This window comes from Cupressus sempervirens, chromosome 5, assembly GCF_028749045.1.
Source record: "Cupressus sempervirens isolate cs-2001-9-10 chromosome 5, ASM2874904v1, whole genome shotgun sequence".
Taxonomy (NCBI): domain Eukaryota; kingdom Viridiplantae; phylum Streptophyta; class Pinopsida; order Cupressales; family Cupressaceae; genus Cupressus; species Cupressus sempervirens.
The window spans coordinates 703,663,866-703,687,310 of record NC_143122.1 but is presented as its reverse complement, the minus strand read 5'-3'; the positions used below and the strand labels follow the sequence as shown (position 1 = coordinate 703,687,310).

Sequence of the window (23,445 nt, the reverse complement as noted above, 5' to 3'; positions counted from 1 at the left end):
ACTGTTTAACATTTTTAGTCTAAGAATTAAGCTTTGGTGTCTGATGTTTAAACAGTCTGTTTTCATGCGCCTCCATTTAGCATGTGGAAAAAACAATAATTGTGAGAGGTTACAAAAGAGAGTTCTGTGCTAATTTGATAGTTTTGTTGGGATATGAAGCCCAACCGTCACTCACTGTTCTTTCTCCCTCAATCTTTCATTTGTGGGGAGGGAACAAGCTAATCTCCAAACAAAATGTACTAAAGACAAAACAAAGTCGAGTTTTTTTTTTTCCAGATTCAGGAAAACACAGTGATTTTTTTCCAAAAATTTTTGTTGTTTTTGACTACAAACTATGCAGATCATGAAGATCAAATGCTAAATTTTCGAAAAAATCCATGATGTTTTCAATTTTTTAAAAATTGGTGAACCAAATTTTTTAACTATGCAGATCATGAAGATCAAATGCTGAAATTTTCGGAAAAATCCATGATGTTTGCAGTTTGTAAGAGGATAGCCACGGCCTCATTTGTGTGTAGCCCATATAATGTATTCAGTCATTTCCTTAATAAAGTATTCCCTACTAGTATGGAGTGTCATTATATTTTGTCTTCTTCGTTGATTGGCTCATTGAATAATTTATAATTGGTATAATAGGTGAGGCTAGAAGAAGAAAATGGAACAAACGAGAAGTTTGTTATGGGAGCAGATGAAATGGCAAACGAGAAGTCTGTTATGAATGAAGATAAAAGGAGCATGTGAGAGATTCGTTGTAAAAGAAGAAGAAAGTGGAAACAAGGAGTTCCCTCTAGAAGAAGGTGACAATACAGAGGGAGGGGAAGAGAATTCCCTAAAGGTATTCGTATGGAGGATGTTAGACATTGTTGTAGATGATAGGCATGTCCAAACAGATTTGATAGTAGAGGATCTCCCTACGAACTCCCTGCCACAAAACTGCAATTTGCAGTTGGTCATGATCAAATAATACAACATGGTCATGACTCGGTATCGTTGGATGTGCATAATCTGCAAGATACCCCCATGTTTGAGAGTAATAGAGATCATTCTCTCGTTGTAGAGTTCATGAAAGGAGGCAAGCCTACAGTTGAGGGGTAGAGATAGACACCCCCTATGGTTTCTCAAGAAGATGGACACATCCGTTGGTTGGAAACATTGCCAAATGTGGATATGGACATAAATTTGCAAGACAGGTTTGAAATAAAATCTGGCGGACAAGAAACCTCAAGCCCAGGTTCTCAGTCAGAAAAATTGTTCAAGGACACAGCCGAAGTGAGCCAATAGCTCAGGAATTTTGCCCCATGTCAACAACCTCCTAGTGAAAAGAGTGTGAGGAACAATATTGTTCCCCATTCTATAATGGACCTCCCCCAGGTTTTGATTTATTCACCGGTCCCTACCACGCAGACGGCTGTCTTTGGCAGCCAGTCAAAAATACTGCCGTTTGAAGAACATATGTTTGATGCACTCATGCGTGACTCCACCAATATGAAAGGGAAAGAAAATATGTGGGAGCAACAAGAATTTAAGATGCAGGCTGCATTGTTTTTGAATTTGACGACGTGGAATGTTGAGGATTCGGTGCTTAATAAGTCTGCACAGTCAGCGTCCCTCACAAATCTGCTCAAAGACTTCAAACCGTCCACAAAGGACAAGATTGAATCGGCTGTGGATAACATTCAGCTTGTATAAGTGTTTGAAGACAAATTGACGGTCATGGAACATCGTTATAGTGGGGAAAAAGAATGTTTTGAATCCACTAAAGGTAGTGTTTTCGATTATGGATTGACAGGAGTTTGTGTCTGAGTCTTTCATAAGCGAAGATATCTTTGAATCTGATCTGGTGTTGGAGAAGACTCAGTGTGCTGGAGCAAAATCTGGCGGCCTTGAGATCGTTTCTGGAGCAAAGTCTGGCAGCCTTGAGATCGTTTCAAAGCTTTATTCTTCTCTAAAATTCGAATGGGAAGTAGGGATGCTAATGCAAGTGGGTGTACCAGTTGGACTTCACAGGATAGCTTGTTGGGTTATGAAGCCTAACAGTCATGGACTGTTCTTTCTCCCTCTCATGTCAAGGCTTCATTCTTCTGTGAAATTCGAGTGGGAAGTAGGGATGCTAATGCACATGGGTGTACCAGTTGGACTTCATGGGGGAGTTTGTTGGTTCTTTCTCCCTCTCATGTCAAGGCTTCATTCTTCTGTGAAATTCGAGTGGGAAGTAGGGATGCTAATGCACATGGGTGTACCAGTTGGACTTCATGGGGGAGTTTGTTGGGATATGAAGCCCCTCGATCACGGACTGTTCTTTCTCCCTCAACCCTTCATATTCATAAAGCTCTTTATAAAGGCAGGTGTATAGCCCATGTAATATATTCAATTATTCTATAATAAAGTATTCCCTTGCTAGAGTGTCTTCTTCCTTGATTGGCTCATTTAATAATTTACAAGTTTAAGCATATTTTTTACAAACGTTACAAGAGTCGTGCATGAAATATGATAGTAATCACAATATCAGCATGCCAGTAAATTATGAACATCAAAGACAGTTTGCTTGAATGAAACTCTACTTACTGGGCAAGATTCACGAACTGATTCAGAAATGTAAAGCAATTACATTATAACTCGCATCGATCTAAATGAAAGGAAGATCCCATGAAGAAAATCTCACGAGTATCATGAGTCCTCTGAGTGCCCATTAGGTCGAATATCTTCAGAACAGGGGTTCCAGTGGCGCTTTCTTCGGTTTATGAACCAGTTATTGATTTGCTTCGGATCCAGGTGAGTACATTCCGCCAATGCCATCTTTTCAATCTCCTGCGCTTAAAATCAGGGCGTAACAAATTTGCACACATACCTCAAGTTATTATGAAATAACAAAGTTTAATATCATTCTGACAATATATCACCGAGTGTAATCTGAAAAGCTATGGAAACATGCTTACAAAATCTACGGATATTTGTTAAATAATATTTATAAATTGTGAACTTCTGATATTTTTAAAGCTCATTATTGTTGAGTAAGTTTTATTCACCGAAGGATAAGGCCACTTCTGGTGCAGTTCCCACCAATGAAGTAGTTTCTGGCGGGCCTCCTTGGAGAGGTTGCCTCTCTTTTTCTTCTTCATAAATCTTTGTTTAAGACGACAGAGATTTCCACTATATTTACGAAGCAGAAGATCCTTCAGTTCTGTCTCTTCTGAATGCTGAACCGCCCACTGGTAGTCCTTTTCACCCATGCTGCAATCTTCCTCGTCCATGGATCCACCTCTCTCCGTTCTCTCATTACTCTCGGCTGCAACAATTAACACAAACGTTATAAATATAAATTGAAATCACCTAACAAAACAGATCCAACTTCAATTGAAAAACATCAAACTTCGGTAGAAGAAAAAGCCCATCAAAACAATATATGGAAAAGCATTCATGGAAAGGTTTAAAAATGAACAATACCGTAGATGTTCTTTTTAGAGTGAAAAGCTGTGTGATGGACTGAGAGATAAGTAAATATTGTTGCTAAAAAAAAAATTCACACAATCTAAATAAATTTCACGTGTTTCAAATGTTGAATCAGAAAAATCTGATAATATATATAAGATTTTGTTTTACTATTAATCTGATTCTGAATTTACAGTTTGATATTAAATTTAAATCTTCCATATAATAATATTTTTATAAACTAAATTTTCATAAGAAAAATAGCAAAATAGACTTAGCACATTAACTGTAGCTAGTACTATTTCAATCTAGTTTTTCATCTGACACAAAAATCTGAATAAACTTGTTCACTAATATGTTTCACTGATGGAAGTGCTTCTACCATATGGATCAAAACAGTTTAAACGAGCTCACGAAAACTTTACAAAGAAGTTTTCTGTTTTTTGGTTACCCATTTGCACACTTCCATGATTAGTGACTTGACCTTGTCATTAGAAAAACAAAGATGAAACCCAATCAGAATAGCCCATTACAGAGACCCTTGGATTTCAGATGAGCATCTCTCTTAAATATAGATTAATGGCCTGTTTAATTTTTTTCAAAGATAGTATGTTAAATTTAAAAAAATTGTTATTTGTTGTATTTAGAAGTATGATTTTAAATTAAATATTTTTAAGTAATAATTGAAGCATACCTATTTTAATTCAATATTCTTTCATATGATCATGATTTTATGTTGATGTATATAGTGTGTTAAGAATGAATCTTGACAACAACCCAAAAAAAATAAACGAACAATCATACTCATCAATGACCCATCAACTATTACCACCCTTAAATAAAATAATAATTCTAATAATCTATAATTAAATATTTTATTTATATCTATAAAAATGAAAATAATTAATGTCAAATGGATCAGAAAAGTAGCTTCACCTGACTTTCTGTTCAAAGATGACCAACAAGATGAATCAGGAGGATCCTGGGTTGAAGTGAAAGAGGAACTTATTGATCTATAGCTCCGTGAGAAAGGCCAAAGAACTTGAACAGTAGTGGTAAGCGTAAGTCCAACACTAATCCTTCTTAATCTCTCTATTTGGAAACAAAATTTGGGAAAAATTAAGTGCACGTTTGTCTCAAGGATCCCTAAATCGGTTTTTGAAACTTTTAAATTTCTTCGGTTAGAACAGAAACCTTACCTGTAAGCAAGTTTCTAGGGTTTAGACAGAACATAGATGCGGTTAGATGATAGGCGCAGAAGAGAGGGAAAATGCAGTGCCTAGTTGGGGTCTTGACTTTGTGCCGCATGGCTTCTTTCTGATTTCTTTACAAATAGTGAAGATTGTGTCTGAACCCTCTTGTATGGTCCCTGCAATTTTTATTTTAGTTGCATTACTAAGAAAATGATATTACAGCTAGGATTGCCACTTTTGACCAACTTGTAATTCCAAATATGCCTGCTATGTGCTTGATTCTGTGTAAATTTTGATGAGGGTAATAAAGAGCATCCAACCATTGTCACCTGGCATTCAAAAAAAAAAAATCTTTACATGCAACAAACTATACATGAGGATTCGTTGGTTTATTGCCAAGCTGCAACAAATTTGGCCATTCTAAACCTGATTTCCTCTTCAATTAGAGCGGACGAATTAAAGATCTTGGGAAAAAAAAAATTGGATAAATAGACTTTTGTCTTCTTCTAGAAAATGTAGTTAGTATCCAATGAGCTTTGGCTTCCTATAGAAAATAGGGTTAGTGCCTAAATCAAAGGATAATGCAGGAAGATTGAAAATGAGAATGTATAGGTGTTCTCGTTTTCCCTTGACAAGAGAATTGTTCTAGAAAGCATCTATAATGTTCTAGACCCTAGAGATCTGGAGTAGGTTTATATTGATTGGAAAGTTATTAGAGGTGGTTTGGAGAGTCCTCTCTTGGGAAGGAAACGCTATGAGTTCTATAAGGGTAATTCAGCCTCTTGTAAGATACCATTTATAAAAGGTTTAAACATAGTAACAAATTCAGCAAGATTCAGTGAGCAAGGCTGCATCTAGATCAAGGATTTTGAGTTCTTAAGTAATTTTTTTAATTATGCAAGTTGTCTACTTAATTTTGACTAGTAGTAAGTCTATATGGGAAAGGGTTCAGTTTGTCCATGTTTCAGTGATCATTTATTTCTTGTTCATTCAATTCTCTAATTTGGAACTTTAAGGGTCCGTGGATTTCTACAAACCCAATTTTTGGTATTTTACTTGAACCTTTGTTTCACTTGGAAAATGCATGTGAAGACACATTGTTATGAGTAAGTTTGGAGTTGAAGGCAAATTTCAAAAAGTAGTCCAATCTATTGTTTTACACTCCTTAAAAAACATAACCATGTTTTGATTCACTCCTTAAAAAACATAACCATGTTTTGATTTTCAATTCCTACTTGCTCATAGGAAGTTGGAAAACCTGGTTTTAATTCCATTTTGCCAATTTTAAAACAAATGCAAAATTTCAAATTTGGATTTTGAAAAAGCCAATTCCTAAGAGTATTAGAAAAATTCATAATTAAAAATTCATAGATAAATTTTATGTGTACCAATTACTTTCCATTTGTACTCCATGATCCCACCACTATTACTAGGTCATTTGTGCCCAAAAAAAGAAAATATATTTAGGAGATAGTTGTGGTGGGCTGTTGAAATTTCTCAAAATTCTACATAGAAATTTCAAACCACTCATTTTTAACAAAAACTTATTGACAAATACCTGTTTATAACTAAAAAACAAATTTCTTCGCTTAGAATAGAAACCTTAACTATTGACAAGTACCTGTTTATAACTAAAAAACTTACAAATTTCTTCGCTTAGAACAGAAGCCTTACCTGTAAGCAAGTTTCTAGGGTTTAGACAGAACATTGATGCGGTTAGATGATAGGCGCAGAAGAAAGGGAAAATGCAGTACCTAGTTGGGGTCTTGACTTTGTGCCGCATGGCTTCTTTCTGATTTCTTTACAAATAGTGATGATTGTGTCTATACCCTCTTGTATGGTCGCTGCAATTTTTATTTTAGTTGCATTACTAAGAAAATGATATTACAGCTAGGATTGCCACTTTTGACAACTTGAAATTCCAAATATGCCTGCTATGTGCTTGATTCTGTGTAAATTTGATGAGGGTAATAAAGAGCATCCAACCATTGTCACCTTGCCTTTATTAAAAAAAAAAAAAAATCTTTACATGCAACAAACTATACATGAGGATTCTTTGGTTGATTGCCGAGCTGCAACAAATTTGGCCATTCTAAACCTGATTTCCTCTTCAATTAGAGCGGAGGAATTAAAGATTTTGGGAAAAAAAAATAGGATAAATCAACTTTTGTCTTCTTCTAGAAAATATAGTTAGTATCTAATGAGCTTTGGCTTCCTATAGAAAATAGGGTTAGTGCCCAAATCAAGGGATAATGCAGGAAGATTGAAAATGAGAATGTATAGGTGTTCTCGTTTTCCCTTGACAAGAGAATTGTTCTAGAAAGCGTCTATAATGTTCTAGACCCTATGATTGGAAAGTTATTAGAGGTGGTTTGGAAAGCCCTCTATTAGGAAGGAAACGCTATGAGTTCTATAAGAGTAATTCGGCCTCTAGTAAGATACCATTTATAAAAGGTTTAAACATAGTAACAATTCAGCAAGATTCAGCAAGCAAGGCTGCATCTAGATCAAGGACTTTGAGTTCTTAAGTAATTTTATTAACTATGGAAGTTGTCTACTTAATTTTGACTAGTAGTAAGCCTATATGGGAAGGGGTTCAGTTTGTCCATGTTTCAGTGATCATTCATTTCTTGTTCATTCAATCTTCTAATTTGGAACTTTAAGGGTCTGTGGATATCTACAAACCTGATTTTTGGGATTTTACTTGAACCTTTGTTTCACTTTCACTGGGAAGATGCATGTGAAGGCACATTTTTATGTGTAAACTTGGAGTTGGAGGCAGATTTCAAAAAGTAGTCCAATCTATTGTTTTTACACTCCTTAAAAAACATAACCAGGTTTTGATTTTCAATTCCTATTTGCTAGTAGGAAGTTGGAAAACCTGGTTTTGAGGCAAAATCGGAAGTTCGGTATGCTAATTCCATTTTGCCAATTTTAAAACAAATGCAAAACTTCAAATCCGGATTTTGACAAAGCCAATTTCTAAAGGTATTAGAAAAATTGATAATTAAAAATTCATAAATAAATTTTATATGTACCAATTACTTTCCATTTGTACTACATTACCCCACCACTATTACTAGGTCATTTGTGCCCAAGAAAGGAAAATGTATTTGGGAGGTAGTTGTGGTGGGCTGTTGGAGTTTCTCAAAATTCTACATAGAAATTTCAAACCACTCATTTTTTTTTACAACTACTTACTAACAAGTACCCTGTTTATAACTAAAAGTTTGAGGCCACATCATCAAATATCCACACCAGCATGCCTTTGGTCAAGGTATCCAAAACAGCTTAACAAAAATTTGATATCAATCATAGTGCATTAGAGACCTACCATAGTTGTGCAGCTGGTGAAATTGACTGCTTTGTTAGAATAAGATACAATTTTATCAAAAATATTGAATATTAAAATAGCAAGTGTGATATTATATTAATTGCCACTATCACAACCATTAAAATATTTTCTAGATTTGATCCTCTCCTTTAACAAGTATTATTTACAAGCTTAAATTATATAAAGGTAAACAATAAATGTAAGCACCCTAATCCTAGTCTTATTAGGGTGCAGTCCCATGAGGGGGCTGCAAGATCTATTTTTATCATGATTTGGTGTAGGATTAGTTGGAATCTTCCCCTAAATAATAGCAGCCACTACTTTTTAGAGTGTAAATTAGGCTGGGTCCCATGGATGCCAGCTCGTTAAAAATAGAGCTGCACCTGCTGAAATTTTTTAGGAAATTCTTAAGCTAAGCGGTCCTATGGATTTTGTAATCTGTCCTATGGATTTTGTAATCTGTTTCACTTTAAAGTTTCAGCTCCTAAGTTAAAGGAAAAACTTTCTAAAATTTATTTTATGATAAAGACTTTATTAGTGTTATATCAGTTTTTGACAAATGGCTAGATTTTTCTAGCCCCACCCCATTTACATCCACTTCCTAAAAAAGAAGGGCTCCTATTATGAAGGAAAAGATTCTAATTAACCCTGTAGCCCCCCAAAAAATTTCTTATGAGACCTCCTGTACCTAGAAAATAGACCTCTAGCCCCCCCTCATAGGACCACTGCCTTAGAATGGGTGGAAAAGGTGGGGAATTAGAAATTGCTCCATCAGCTTAGGCTTTTCTTTGCCACTTGTCAATCATGTATGAATTTCTATTTCTTTATCAATAAACTTTTTAAACATTTTTTTTATGAAGTGAATGAAATATGTTAAATAAAAATTATTCATGAGACCACATGCTTCATAATTTATGAAGCTTAAACTTTTCAAAAATTACAAAATTCATGGGACCTCCCACTTTAAAATATCCTAAAATCTCTAGAACACCTACTGAACTATTTTAGAAAGCACCCCTCCATAGAACTGCTTCCTATAGTTGCTCCATAATTGTAGGTTAGACTTCTCTTTTGTACTTTTCTTGCTAAAATTTGGACCCTTTCAAAAACCAACTTTACTTTTCTAATGTTGAATATGATTAACAACTAAAAACTTAAACTATGTGCATAAAGCTAACTATAATGTAGGTTGAACTAAGAGTGCATCTGGTTGAAAAATAATTGACAATTCCCACACGCTGTAATTTTAATTTGATCCTGGCAAGAAGTATTATTCGCATTGGATTGCACCAAGGCAAGAAATCAATCGGAAAGGTTGAAGAAACAAAAAAGGAACTCCGATCAAAATGAAAGAATCTGGCAAAATGCAGAGACCAAGCGTAGTTAGTTAGCTGTCAGATCAGAGGTTTGGTGTAGCAACGGTAAATAAGAATCCATGGAAAAGATAACTCGTAAACATGTGAGCGATTAAGAATGGGAGGTTACAGGGCTGAGAAAACAAGAGTAAAGCCCATATCAAGATGACCATGATTTTCATTGCAGATCATGTGCATCGGATCATGGGAAATAGAACACTTCACAGGACCCATGGAAAAGAGAGAACGCAAACTGCAGTGGCATTAAACATTCAATAAGCTAAAATTCATAATTGCGTGCAAGGTGAATTATTTGTCGGACAATCTATAATTTATTGATTAATAATACATCTTGAATATCATATAAAGCCCCCTTCATAGGGGATATCCCTTTTCTGTTTAAAATACGGTTACCATCATGCTGTATATTGGCGATCACTAGATCACTAGAGCATTTTCAAGATCACTCGCTTAAAAAAACCTAAAAACTGTAGACGAGACAGCCGCAACCTACAAAGACGTCTAATACGCATGTTCATTGTTCTTTGTAAGCTCTAAAATAGTAAGAATTTGAAATTAGAATAATAAGAGAGAAGTATACAAGAGAGAGGAGGGTGTTTCTCTCGAAACCAAGAATGTGAATTAGCATATTTCTTACTATTTTTTTATTGTAATGTCAAACTCAAAAAAAAAAAGAACATTGAGTTTCCATTTTAAATATGGTTTCTCATTTAATCTGATTCTCAACCCAATGAAAGAATGGATAATGGAAATTGAATAAAAATTCAGACATAGGTCGGGAGGATCCATTATTTGTTGTTGTATTTTTAAACTGTCAATTAAAATTATAATAATAAAAAGATTATACAGTAATGACATAGAATTTAGAATAGAAGGGAATTGTTGAGTTATGTTTTGTTTTTTTAATGCCAACATTAGTTACAATGACGAGGATTTGAGATATCGAGGAAAATGGTTAATCTAAAGTAAGAAAGTTGGGAAAAGAAGTTTGGAACATAGAAGACAAGTTTTAAGTCTACGATCATATGAAATTTGAGATGTTTCTCTGTGTACCAAAGCATCTTGTAACAAAAAGGGACCCCTTTGTGAAAATTGTCAATATTAAATATAATAAGTGGAAAGGAAGTATTATCAAGGTGAATGCACCTTTCTTCATGTCAGTAACAAAGAGTTCAGATTTTTGTGAAGTATTATGTATATCAAAGGATATTTATCAAATTTATTTTATTTATTCCAAGCTCTTTATTTTTTTATTTGTGAGCGTAGTACAAATAGAGACTATAAAATGAAATTTTTATTGTGAGTGTAGTCTTTAAAGATGTAGACATGATTTCCAAAAGGATGAGTTGACAAAAGGATCCTTTACAATAGTTTCCATCACCCTCAACTAAAACAAAAAACAGGATTTGAGAAAAAAATATACAATATAGGTATAATAATTTATCTAATAGGTGAAAGGCAACATTACCACACTTAATGCACATTTTTTTCATATAGCTAGAAAAGGATGTAGAATTTGTGAGAAATACAAACTTGATTAATGTACAAAATTTATTATATTGTTTTAATATTTCTGTAGTATATATGACATCATCTATCTTTACAGCTTGTATGTCAAGCTACTAATGTATAATGCAGGACAACAATATCATTAGTAAACATATTTTTCATCAATGAAACCCATTAAATATCAGTCACTTGTCTCATTTAAACGAGGGCATGGCTAATGTGTCTCATTTAAATGAGGGCATGGCTAATGTAGCTATTACATATATTAACTTTCTTTTAAAACAAAATGAAGTGAACCATATTGAATTTATTTTTTTCCTAAAAAAGTTATTCCAGAGGTGAGAACAACATGATCTCATTATTTTGAAACATAATCATACATGGATGGGATGAATATTTCATACCATTTATTATCAATTTTATGTTTTCATGTAAATATAGTAAAATGAATATGTGCTTGACGCTTGATGCAATGTATGCAATTAATGTAAAAATGATTGACTTAACTTAGAGAGATGTGGAGAGAAGTGGTGCACGAGCATCTAAGGTTAAGTGCAAAATCCAAAGCAATTTTGGCTTGTAATGACCTCAACCAAGTCATGAGTGAATTTAGGACTATATAGGAGAGTCCAATAGATGGTTTTGAGGAAGTTTAGAGGTCAATGTGTGACTAAATGCAACTTAAGAAAATTGGTGTCAAAATGTAGCCAAAAAGTTGCTAGGTAGGAAAAATCTGGCACAAAAGGTGCAATGGCCCAAAAATGCTTATAATAGGTTGAAATGATGTTAGACATGTCCTAGACATGATTCTAAGTCATCCTACATAAGTTGGACTCAATTTTGTATGAGGAAAGGAAAATTTGCTAAAGTTGTCATGACAACATTTGCAATTTGGTAAAGTTACTAGACAACTTCTGTATTGAAGTTACATCTTGTGGAGAAACAATTACCTAGCCAAACCAACTATGGGAGCATGTCAGAAACATATTAAAGCCTTCCAAAAATCATTATGAAGGGTTGCTTGAAGTTTTGGTGTGGAAGCAATAGCAAATAGAATGCGTTTTCTAATAAAACTATTGTAGTCACCTTTGCAAGTGGTGCAACTCATACTTCATGGATTGAAACTTCAATATTTTCATTGTAGATAGCTAGAATAAATAGTTTCCTTTCCTCGTGTATTTTGGTGTTGGTTTTCTTTTTAAATATAGCTAGGTTAGATTAAATTGTTTTGATTCCTACCTATTTTTTGGCCTGTACAAAGTTGTGTGCAATAAAAATAGTCTAGCTTGAATCCTCACCCTAGGAATTTCATGGCCTTTTGAGGATAGCTCTAGTAGACTCAATAAGATTACTTTCCCTTTCTTTTCCCTTTTGTAGATATTCAAAAAATAGAGTTTCCTAATTTTGAGACCTTTCCCCAGGCAAGTGTGGCAGTAACCCAGCGGTGAAGGCAGAACAATTATGTGCAAATGTAGGGGTGGATTAGAAAATGCAATTCAAAGGCATGAAAGTGTTAAATGGAGCCTAAAGAAGCTCTAGGTGTGAGAGCAAACTCAGTTGAATCCATTTGGGGGAGTAACCCGCCCATGTCCTTTGTATTTTTGACCCAATTTGGGAAAGTTGTTGTATGGACAAGTGTGGACTAGAAACCCTAAAAATATTTAAGGTCTTTAAAAAAGGGTATTTCCATTGGTGGTTAGCTTACAGGGTCTTTTGGGTAGTTTGTAAGTTATTGGGAAAAACCTTGATTAGGAGGACTACTTAGGCCTAGCAAGTCTACAAGACCTAAAACTTGTGAATTTGGAGGTCGGTAATGGGAAAGTTGTTGTATGGACAAGTTTGGACCAAAAACCCTAAAAATATTTGAGGTCTTTAAAAAGGGTATTTCCATTGGTGGTTAGTTTGTAGGGTCTTTTGGGAAGTTTGTAAGTTATTGTGCAAAAACCTTAATTAGGAGGTCTACTTAGGCCTAGTAGGTCTACAAGACCTAAAACTTGTGAATTTGGAGGTCGGCAAGAATAAATTGTTAAGGGCCTGTTTGGCAGTAGGAATACGAGTGGATTGGGCATATATAAATTCTTAAATCCTCCATTTGTGTGCACCAAATAAGAATTGCAAATTGGAATATAATACGAATACGTATTCCAATTTTGGCCCAAAATTAGCATTTGTAATTCCACCTAAATAGGTGAAATTGGAATACGTATTCCTATTCCAATTTTATTTAAATTAGAAAACATAAATTTTTGGGTCCATGAAATCTTCATCAAATTTTGACTGATTCAAGCAAAGAAAAGGAATATGTATCGCTATTTTCTATAATAACTATTCCAGAATAGCAATTCCTATTCCTATATTTGTATTCCCACAACCAGATGGTTCGTAATTTATTTCAAAATGGAACCAAACGCGTGGGAGTAGCTAGTATAGACACCAAACACTCCTGCAAAGTAATAGTGAGTGGCCATGGTGGCTGGTAAGTGAACCTACTAGTGTGAGTTCAAAGAAGTAGGTTGAGTTTCAATTGATAGAGAGGCCCTACTGTGTAGAGGGGGAAAGTAGATTGGATTTCCCAAGGAAAAGGGGTTGAAGTCAAAGAACCCTAGAAGGTCTAAGAGTTGACCTAGAGTAGAGTATGTACACATAGATACATTCATATATGCATATACATATGGATATATGTATGTGTGTGTATACACACATATATTATAAGTATGTATATATTCATATACATATACTAACCAACATGTTTATCTTGATGATGAGATTTAATGCTGGTTAGAAATCACACTTCAATTGTATCTATGCAAGTATGATATGGCAGACTTCTTCTCACTAATACTCTAATTTGAATATCGACTATTACAAAATAATACAATCACTTTTCCACATTCAAATGAATTCATCATAGTTTCATCAAGACTATTGTTGAAAGCATAGACACTATGGTAGGTAATTTTGAGATCATGTGTTAGTATAATTTGGTTGTGAATATGGATATGGACAAAGATAAAGGCCTAGAGCATGCAACTGATCCAAGTAAAAGAACAAGAGGGAATCTAAGAAGTAAACCAGATACAATTCAAGAAGACATCCAAGAATTGAAAAAGGCAACACTCAACTTGAACCAACTTGAGAGAGAAGTTGTTGAATCTTTCTTAGGTTCCCCTTCTTTGTCCTAGTTTTTTGCTATATTTGTTTGCTTCTTGATGTCAATTTCTATGATCTATGTTGTGGCCAAGTTATTGGTGGAAGTCTATGCTACATATTATATCTAATTAGTGTCTCTAAGCACCACCATTTTAATATCCAAGACTAACAAATTTATGTAATTTGGAGATCATGTATTAGTATAATTTGGTTGTGGATATAGACATGGACAAAGATAAAGGCCTAGATCATGCAACTGGTCCAAGTAAAAGGACAAGAGGGAATCCAACAAAGAAAACTCAGCTCAAGAGGGAAGTTGTTGAATCTTTCTTAGGTTCCCCTTCTTTGTCCTAGTTTTTTGCTTTATTTGTTTGCTTCTTGATGTTAGTTTCTATTATCTATGTTGTGGTCAAGTTATTGGTTGCAATATATGCTACATCATAAATCTAATTAATGTCTGTAAGCACCACCATTTATGCAAATATGATATGGAAGACTTCTTCTCACCAATACTCTAATTTGAATATCAACTATTAAAAAATAATACAATCACTTGCCACATTCAAATGAATTCATTATAGTTTCATCAAGACTACTATTGAAAGCATGGACACTATGGTAGGTAATTTAGAGATCATGTATTAGTATAATTTGGTTGTGGATATGGATATGGACAAAGATAAAGGCCTAGATCATGCAGCTGGTCCAAGTAAAAGAACAAGAGCAAATCTAAGAAGAAAACGAGAGACCATTCAAGAATTGAAAAAGGTAGCACTCAACTTGAACCAACTCAAGAGGGAAATTGTTGAATCCTTCTTAGGTTCCCCTTCTTTGTCCTAGTTTTTTGCTTTATTTGTTTGCTTCTTAATATCAATTTCTATGATCTATGTTGTGGCCAAGTTATTGGTTGCAATCTATGCTACATATTATATCTAATTAGTGTCTCTAAGCACCACCATTTTAATATCCAAGACTAACAAATTTATGTAATTTGGCAATCATGTATTAGCATAATTTGGTTGTGGATATGGATATGGACAAAGATAAAGACCTAGATCATGCAACTGGTCCAAGTAAAGAACAAGAGGGAATCTACGAAGAAAAACCAACTCGAGAGGGAAGTTGTTGAATCTTTCTTAGGTTCCCCTTATTTGTCCTAGTTTTTTGTTTTATTTGTTTGCTTCTTGATGTCAGTTTCCATTATCTATGTATGGCCAAGTTAATTGGTTGCAATCTATGTTGCTTCATAAATCTAATTAGTGTCTCTAAGCACCACCATTTTGCAAGTATGATATGGCAGACTTCGTCTCACCAATACTCTAATTTGAATATTGACTATTACAAAATAATACAATCACTTTCCACATTCAAATGAATTCATTATAGTTTCATCAAGATTATTGTTGACAGCAAGTACACTATGGTAGGTAATTTGGAGATCATGTATTAGTATAATTTGGTTGTGGACATGGATATGGAGAAGGATAAAGGCCTAGATCATGCAGCTGGTCCAAGTAAAAGAACAAGAGGGAATCTAAGAAGAAAACTAGATGTCATTCAAGAATTGAAAAAGGCAACACTCAACTTGAACCAACTTGAGAGGGAAGTTGTTGAATCCTTCGTAGATTCCCCTTCTTTGTCCTAGTTTTTTGCTTTATTTGTTTGCTTCTTAATGTCACTTTCTATGATCTATGTTGTGGCCAAGTTATTGGTTGCAATCTATGCTATATATTATATCTAATTAGTGTCTCTAAGCACCACCATTTTAATATTTAAGACTAACAAATTTATGTAATTTGGAGATAATGTATTAGTAGAATTTGGTTGTGGATATGGATATGGATATGGACAAAGATAAAGGCCTAGAGCATGCAACTGGTCCAAGTAAAAGAACAAGAGGGAATCTAAGAAGAAAACCCAACTAAAGAGGGAAGTTGTTGAATCTTTCTTAGATTCCCCTTCTTTGTCCTAGTTTTTTGCTTTATTTGTTTTGCTTCTTGGTGTCAATTTCTATTATCTATGTTGTGGCCAAGTTATTGGTTGCAATCTACTCTGCATCATAAATCTAATTAGTGTCTCTAAGCACCACCATTTTAATATCCAAGACTAACAAATTTATGTAAATTAGAAATATTGAATGAATGGTTGTAAATCAAGGTAAACACTATAGAAAAAGAGTCATAATTGTAGGTCATAAACATATACCATTTGTTTCTCTATTTGAACATAGCAACAAACAAAGTTATCAATATAACTGTAAACCCAATTTTAGTTCATGATCTTAAAATTCCTCAAACATGTTGCCCATATCTTCAATCTTGGGCTAGCCTTGTGAAAATCATTCTTCCCTCCTAAGATTTTGTCTTTTGAAGATATTTTGCTTATGTATTTAGTATTGATAATTATTGCATTATTTAATAAAAAATGAATATCTACATATTGTATTTTAATTTTAAAATAATTTTGAAACTATTTGAGTATCAACATCTCTTAAAATCAATAAACTTAGTATTATTTTAAATTAAAAAATTACTTAATTCTTTTCAAATATACAAACTTATATTTTCTATTACATTTCTTAATTTAATAGTTATTATTCTCCCAAGCCTTTATTATAATTTTTTCACTATATATAGACTTATTTTCCAATAGTTTGTTTGAATATGAATTATACACAATTCTCCTCCTCTTAGTTCAACATTTCCTAATGTAACAAGGCTACAAAGTAGCCTAGTTCCTGCCAAAATGCAATAGATATTGTAAGAAAATAATTTTAAAAAGTACAAATATTTAATTATATCCTTGATTGTCAAAAAGTTTTCAATCAAATATAAAAAGACAACTAAACTTTTAATACATAAATTTTTATAATAGATGAATATAATTAATAATTTATTCAAAAAATAAATAAAGTAAAAAATTAGATATATATATAACCAATATATTACAAAATAATATATAAATTCATTAAATATTCAAATATAATTTAAACAAACAAAATTTAAAATAAATTTAATCCATAAAATAGAGATTTTTAATTTATAATATCTTATTTATATATTTAATAAATATTTTTATAATATTAGTTTATGTAAATGGAACTAAATCTAAATACTACAAGTTTATAAATTGTATACCTTATCATTAAAAAAAAATCTCTTACATATACTTTATTAAAAATTATTTATGTGATTGTCTTTGGCAAAAAAAGGCTTATATGGCTAAAAATCTTTGGGCCTATTAGATTTCAAATAATTATTCTGTAAAATTTTATTTTATTATAAAATTTGTAACTTAACTTTATCAAATTTCAAAATATGATATTTTAAAAAAATCAATTAAACTTCATTGAATGAAATTGCACGATTTAATCACTCGTTGAAAGCTGCATTGCTTGATGCCTATAGTTTCCAAAGCCTTCCACAAGAACTAAATATATTTTGTTGTTTTAGCTTTATTTAGGTATGTTGAAGATATATATTATGTACTAACTAAATAATAACTCATATCATGCAAAAAAAAATGCACAAGCCATAAACTACAAAATTGAATTAAAATACATAATAATAGTTTCTATGTTAAATTTTTTTAAATCATTTATGCATGAATATGTGCAGCCCACGTGATCATAAGATTACAATGGCCAAATATAAACGTAACAAAAATCTTTATGGACAAAAATATTAGTATTTGGAGGACTCTTGTGGTAAGTTATTCGAAAGTGGGTTGGGTTCCTCTAAATTCTTGAGTACAAGTACAAGATTAAAAACACACTAAAACCTATCTTCCTTAAATGTTCTATTTCTTTTAAAACAAGTTAGGCCTCAATGATAATAACACTGATGTGGATCACTAACATAAAATGACCAAATGTCATATCTAGGGGCATTTGTAAGATCAAACAAAGCATTGAGTTGGGTGGACGCGATACCTATGCAATGAATAATTTCGAATCATTAAATATGTGTTGAGGCTCTCAAATACTTCCGATTCCTACCCCACAGTTTCCCAAAACGCTTGTGCACAACAATTTATTGCATATCTAGATAAAACTGATGTTACTAGGGCGTGGAGGCATGAGACAATTTACAACACTTGTTCCACGCCGTGTCGGCATGTAAAAGTAAAATCCATTTGCTTTTTAACCCAAAGGACAACATCGTTGTATACTCATTATCTCGTTTGTATATAGATTGAAATTAGATGAGCATCAATATCCTTATTATGTAATTATTTTCTCACATTTTGAAGGAAAAAAGCAAAAGTATTTCAATCAATTTTACATTTTATTGATTGATAAATAGGAAATATTTTTTCAAAACGTTAAAAGTCTGATAATACTATTAGAATTTAATTGTACAATTGTTTGAGTCAAATTTACTGACCTATTGTGAACTACTATTTATAACAGATGGATTTGTGACTACTATTTATAACAGATGGATTTGTGTGGACCACTATTCATGAGAGATGTTCATTATAGATTCCTTACCAATATTCAAGAAATATAGGTCAATAAATTTAACTCAAAAAAACTATAGAGTTAATCCTCATAACAACATCAAAGTTTATTGATATCAATTGTCTATAGTTATTAAAGCACCCGTGTACAAGTATTATAAATGAATTGAAAAAATATTTTGAAAAAACACTTTTAAATAATCACTTTCTAACTAGACTCTGAAATGTCATCTATACCAAGGCAAAAGCTCATTAGCCACTTAAGCTAACTTTATAACTTTACACACCTATAACTCCTAAACCATAAGTTGCAATTTGCAAATTTTTCCCATGTAACTCTTTAGGAGTGAAGAGTTTAAAGCTAGGTTTAAACAGCTATGTTCACTATGTTCATCTACTAATAGTTGTTGGATCAAAAATACTAAGTACTTGTGACTAAATGTTTCAACAGTCTATCAAATGTTCTAGTAGCAGAAAAGATAAAAAAGCTAAAAGAATATCTACTATTAGTATTAATGTGTGTATTTTCATTTTTGGGACTCTTTTACGAATGGTAATTGAGGGGATCTAGGTATGCTTCCCAAATCCTATTGAGAAGTTGTTCGAATAAAAAAAAAACCCATTAGTCGCCCAAGCTATCTTCATGCACCTAAATCTACGGTAGGTTCTGTTTTGTCTTGTGATGATTCACAGATGAGTAAAGAACCTAAATCCAAGTTTCAGCTTCTGGGAATTCACAAATCCCTCTATAGGGATCGTGGAACTTTCAGCTCTACAGGGATTGTAGAGTGCAAAGTGGTCTAAAAGTGTCATTTCAAAGGGTTTGTTGGATACCCACTATGTTTTGCACCAACAGTAGCTCACTCAAAAATGGCATTACTTGTGGCTAAATGTATTTGCAGCCTTAACGAAAGGTCTTAATAGTGCTGCACAAATAGATCACTCACCAACCAAATAACTAAAAATAACAATGAAAATAATAATAATAATAATAATAAAAAAATAAATTTAGACGTCATCTTCAGACCTCCATCCGTACTAGAATAATTTCCCTTAATATTTTATCCCAAAGCCATATACACTATCCTATACCATGCTGGTACAAAAAAAGTAATTTAAAAGTTGATTTGAAATAGGCTGAAGTGTAATGTTTGTTTCAATTAGAAAAAGGTAGTAAAAGTTGATTTGAAGTAGACCCAAAATTCTACGTGCCTAGTGTAATGTTTGTTTCAATTCAGTAACGGACAGTGCTCGTAAACGTCACATGCGCTCAACAACATCCATACACTGGCGGACCTAATTTTAAGTCACATCAATGGGGTAAAGGCAGAATAGGGCTCTGGAACCAAGGGTCGGGTAGGAGTGATTGAAATCCACTTTTATTTGTAAAAAAATGGTGTACGGTGTTCAAATAAATATGAATGTTAAAAACATTAAATTAATTCTTTAATCGGTCAAGTACAGTCGCTTTATGTTCAAATTTTACCTGAATACGTAGTATTAATAGCTCCATTGTTCAAAGAGTTCAACTGAGCTTCAATGCTCGTAAAAAATGTTATGGTTTCCATGAATGGCTTCTCAAGCTTTTCTCTGAACGTACTTAACATCTCACAGTAAGCCTCCTGAAAAACAAAATAGTAAAAATCATCAAAATCTAATTATATTATGTAGACATAATTATCACACTTCTATGTATTGCTTCTGAATTCGATTGAACCGGTTTGAGTAGATTGTATCGATTTGAGCAGATTGTATCGGTTTGAGCAGATTGTAGAGTTGACACCAGATATTAAAGAATAAAACTTATCATCAAACCCATATTCCGGAGAATAGAGTTTATCCAAATATCAAAGAACAAAACTTACAATCAAATCGAAAACCATGGTTACGTATAACATTGCTCCAACACCCACAAATACTAAGCAATCCACAGCTCAAAAACAAATTTTATTTTAAGTTCCACTCCAACTATATTAATTTACGCATAACCCATCTGGTCATTCAGTTGGCAGGTAAAATTACAACCATTGTTCAAAATTCCTACTCCAAAACACCCAAACTGAATTTATGACAAGCATCATTAAGAACCATATAAAAGCCAGTGAAAATTACCATAAACACATCAAGTTCTGGATCACTTCCGATGTTCATAATCATCTCATTCTGTCGATTTTCGAAGTCTTTAACTACTAAATCTAAACGGCCCACAATTTCTGGAATAGCCCCAACCTGAATCAGCACATAAAACAGCGAGATCTACAAATGCCTTAATAACTTACGTAAAAATGAATGATTCAACATGCAGGATACAAGATTAACATTAACAGTGTTTTATTTGACTTGGTGTGAAAAAGATCTCCATTTATAAAGATTAACAGTGTTTCGAAATGGGTTTACCGTAATGCAGCGTATATAGGCTTCCAACAAACAACGAAACTCTGGATGCCCTTTTATCTTAGCTTTCATGGCAGCCATTTCCTCTTTGTCGGTAACAATCATATCATTATTAATATGATTAGGTCTATCTTCCCCTTGCGCTAAGGATATGATTAACTGGCTACACGACTTTCCCAAGCAATTCTCAGCCTTTTCGCTTTGAAATTCGTGAGTCCCGGAGAAATTGTGGCGAGGGAGATCAGAACAATGTAATTTGGCAGCCATTTCCAATCGAGATTAGCCATCCAAGTTGTTTGGATATTACATGGGCTTTTAGGTTTTTGCCGTATAAACATTGCCTGCCGCCTGTGAGTGGTGTAGTAATCATGATGTTATCGCCGTCGCTTGTGGTTGGTATGCATTTATCATGGAGCTCACGTCACCTGTACCTCGCGTAAAGTGAATTAGACCTCTGTATTTAAGTTGTCCATTCTACCAAGATTTTGTTTGTCCGAACTAGATTTGCATTTAGATCTTCCGGTTCTTGCGGAAGGTCCATTGATTTGACCGTTAATGACCCATTGCAGGCCTCAATTCTGCAAGCTGATAGGCTGATTAGACATGTGGACTAGGGAAGATCACATCTAGATCGGCAGGTCTAGGGTACAACTTATACGCATCCCCACTATTTTAACACTTGATACTGGGCATATAAGCTGTCCAAGAAGTTAAAGCTAGTCTTTCATCTTCTACATTTGCAAAGCTCTTTATAGAGTTTGTAGAGTTTAAGTGGTTAAAAGTGGGATATTAAAACATTCACTAAGCATTCACTGAAATTTTATTAATAGAAAATAATATTTTTTGCAAAAATGGACCAATCACCAACAAAAAAAATTAAACTAGTGGTTGCATGTTTGTGTAGATGCAACAACAACAATAAGCCAATAGAAATGTATACATGTCACACGCTAAAAATTGTTAAATAATAAATAGACTATTAATAAGTTAAACATAAAATTCTATGATTTGTTATTAATAATTATTTTCTATTAAAAATAATATTTTATTTTACTTTTTCGCATAAATGTTTAACTCAAATAGTAATAAAATTATTAACATTTTAAAAAATGAAGTAAACTTCAATATAATTTATATAAATATGTTGGTTGTAATTTAAGAATTGAAATTGGATAAGAAAACATTCATTTGTTGTATATTACTTATTATATGCATTTTTAAAAAATATGTTTTAATGAGAACTAGAGATTTAGTAAATATATTAGAGATAAAAAAGTGATTTTTTATTTATTTAAATATTTTGTTTATAATCAATTATTCATCCAATCTTATGTTCTATTAAAGTTCTACTAAAGCTTCGATAATAAGTTCTATTAATTTTTTAGGAAATAAATATGTATAAAATATGTTGTTAAATTTTTTTATAATAGAAGAAAAATAATATATGAATATCATGAATAATTTAATTTAGATAGAAATTTAATTTATATTAAATTTTAATTTATGAATATGTTAAAGCAATTTTCTTTACCTCATCAATTAATTCATTTATATTGTTTACCTTTGAAAATAATTAAAATTATAATGTGAATAACTATATATGCTCCCTACCAAAATATTTTTTGTATATTTTTGCACCATTCTTAAACCTGGATCTCAAATGATTATGTTATCATTATAACATTGTGATACATGTTTTCAAATAGAACACAATGTAACTTATATAGATATGTTGGATGTAATGTAAGATTTGAATTTTCAATCATCTAAGAAGACAACATTCATTTGCTTACTATATTTATTTATTTTTAAAAAATTATATCAGAATTAAAGAGGTTTAGTAAATATATTAGAAATGAAAAATAAGATTAGAAAAAAGAGTATAATTAGTAAGTATTTTTTATATATTTAAATTTTGTTTTATTTTATGTTCTACTAAAGTTTTCGTAATAAATTCTATTACTTTTTTAGAAATAAATATGAATGTAATTTTTTGTTAAAATTTTGTATAATAGAAGAAAAATAAGCATATTAATATAGTTTAATTTAGATAGAAATTTTATTTATAATAAATTTTAATTTATGAAAAGCAATATTTCTTATCTCCTCAATTAATTTATTTAGATTGTTAACTTTAGAAACTAATCAAAATAATAAGAATAAATATATAGGTTCCCATATCAAAATATGATTTATATTTTTCAATTGTCCTAAAATAATTCCCATGAAAATGGTTTATGTGTTTGCAATATTTATTTGTCTCTTTAATTTCCATGGTAAAAGTTAAATTGAGAAAAAATTGTAAAATACTTACAACAAATGTCAAACCTATCTCTTGGTGAAAGCACAAATTTTTAAAGGAAACAATTTTTTTAATAAATAAAACCTAATTAAAATCCATGAAAAAAAAAGAAACTAGGAAAAAAATTAGAAATATAGAATATATTGTGACATTTAAAAAGTGGAAAACAAAATAGTAAGTTTTATTATGAGCAAACATATCAGAAAAATATAAAAAACGAGAAGGGCTAACAATTTTCCAGCAAAAATTTACAAAAACCAGGAGCAAAGCTCCCACATACAAGCCTATCGGCTTAAA

General features: G+C 32.3%; 1 protein-coding gene across 1 annotated transcript; it reads right to left on the bottom strand.

The window, feature by feature from the left end:
* Nucleotides 1-2,407: 2,407 nt before the first annotated feature.
* Nucleotides 2,408-21,198, bottom strand: LOC149557931 (homeotic protein knotted-1-like). Its single transcript, XM_089832389.1, has 5 exons — nt 20,850-21,198; nt 20,565-20,681; nt 19,939-20,074; nt 3,027-3,286; nt 2,408-2,808 (listed from the first exon to the last, which is right to left on the bottom strand). Exons 1-5 carry the CDS (start codon nt 21,111-21,113, stop codon nt 2,668-2,670), a joined length of 918 nt encoding a protein of 305 aa, XP_089688515.1. The 5' UTR covers nt 21,114-21,198; the 3' UTR covers nt 2,408-2,667.
* Between the last annotated feature and the right edge of the window lie 2,247 nt (nt 21,199-23,445).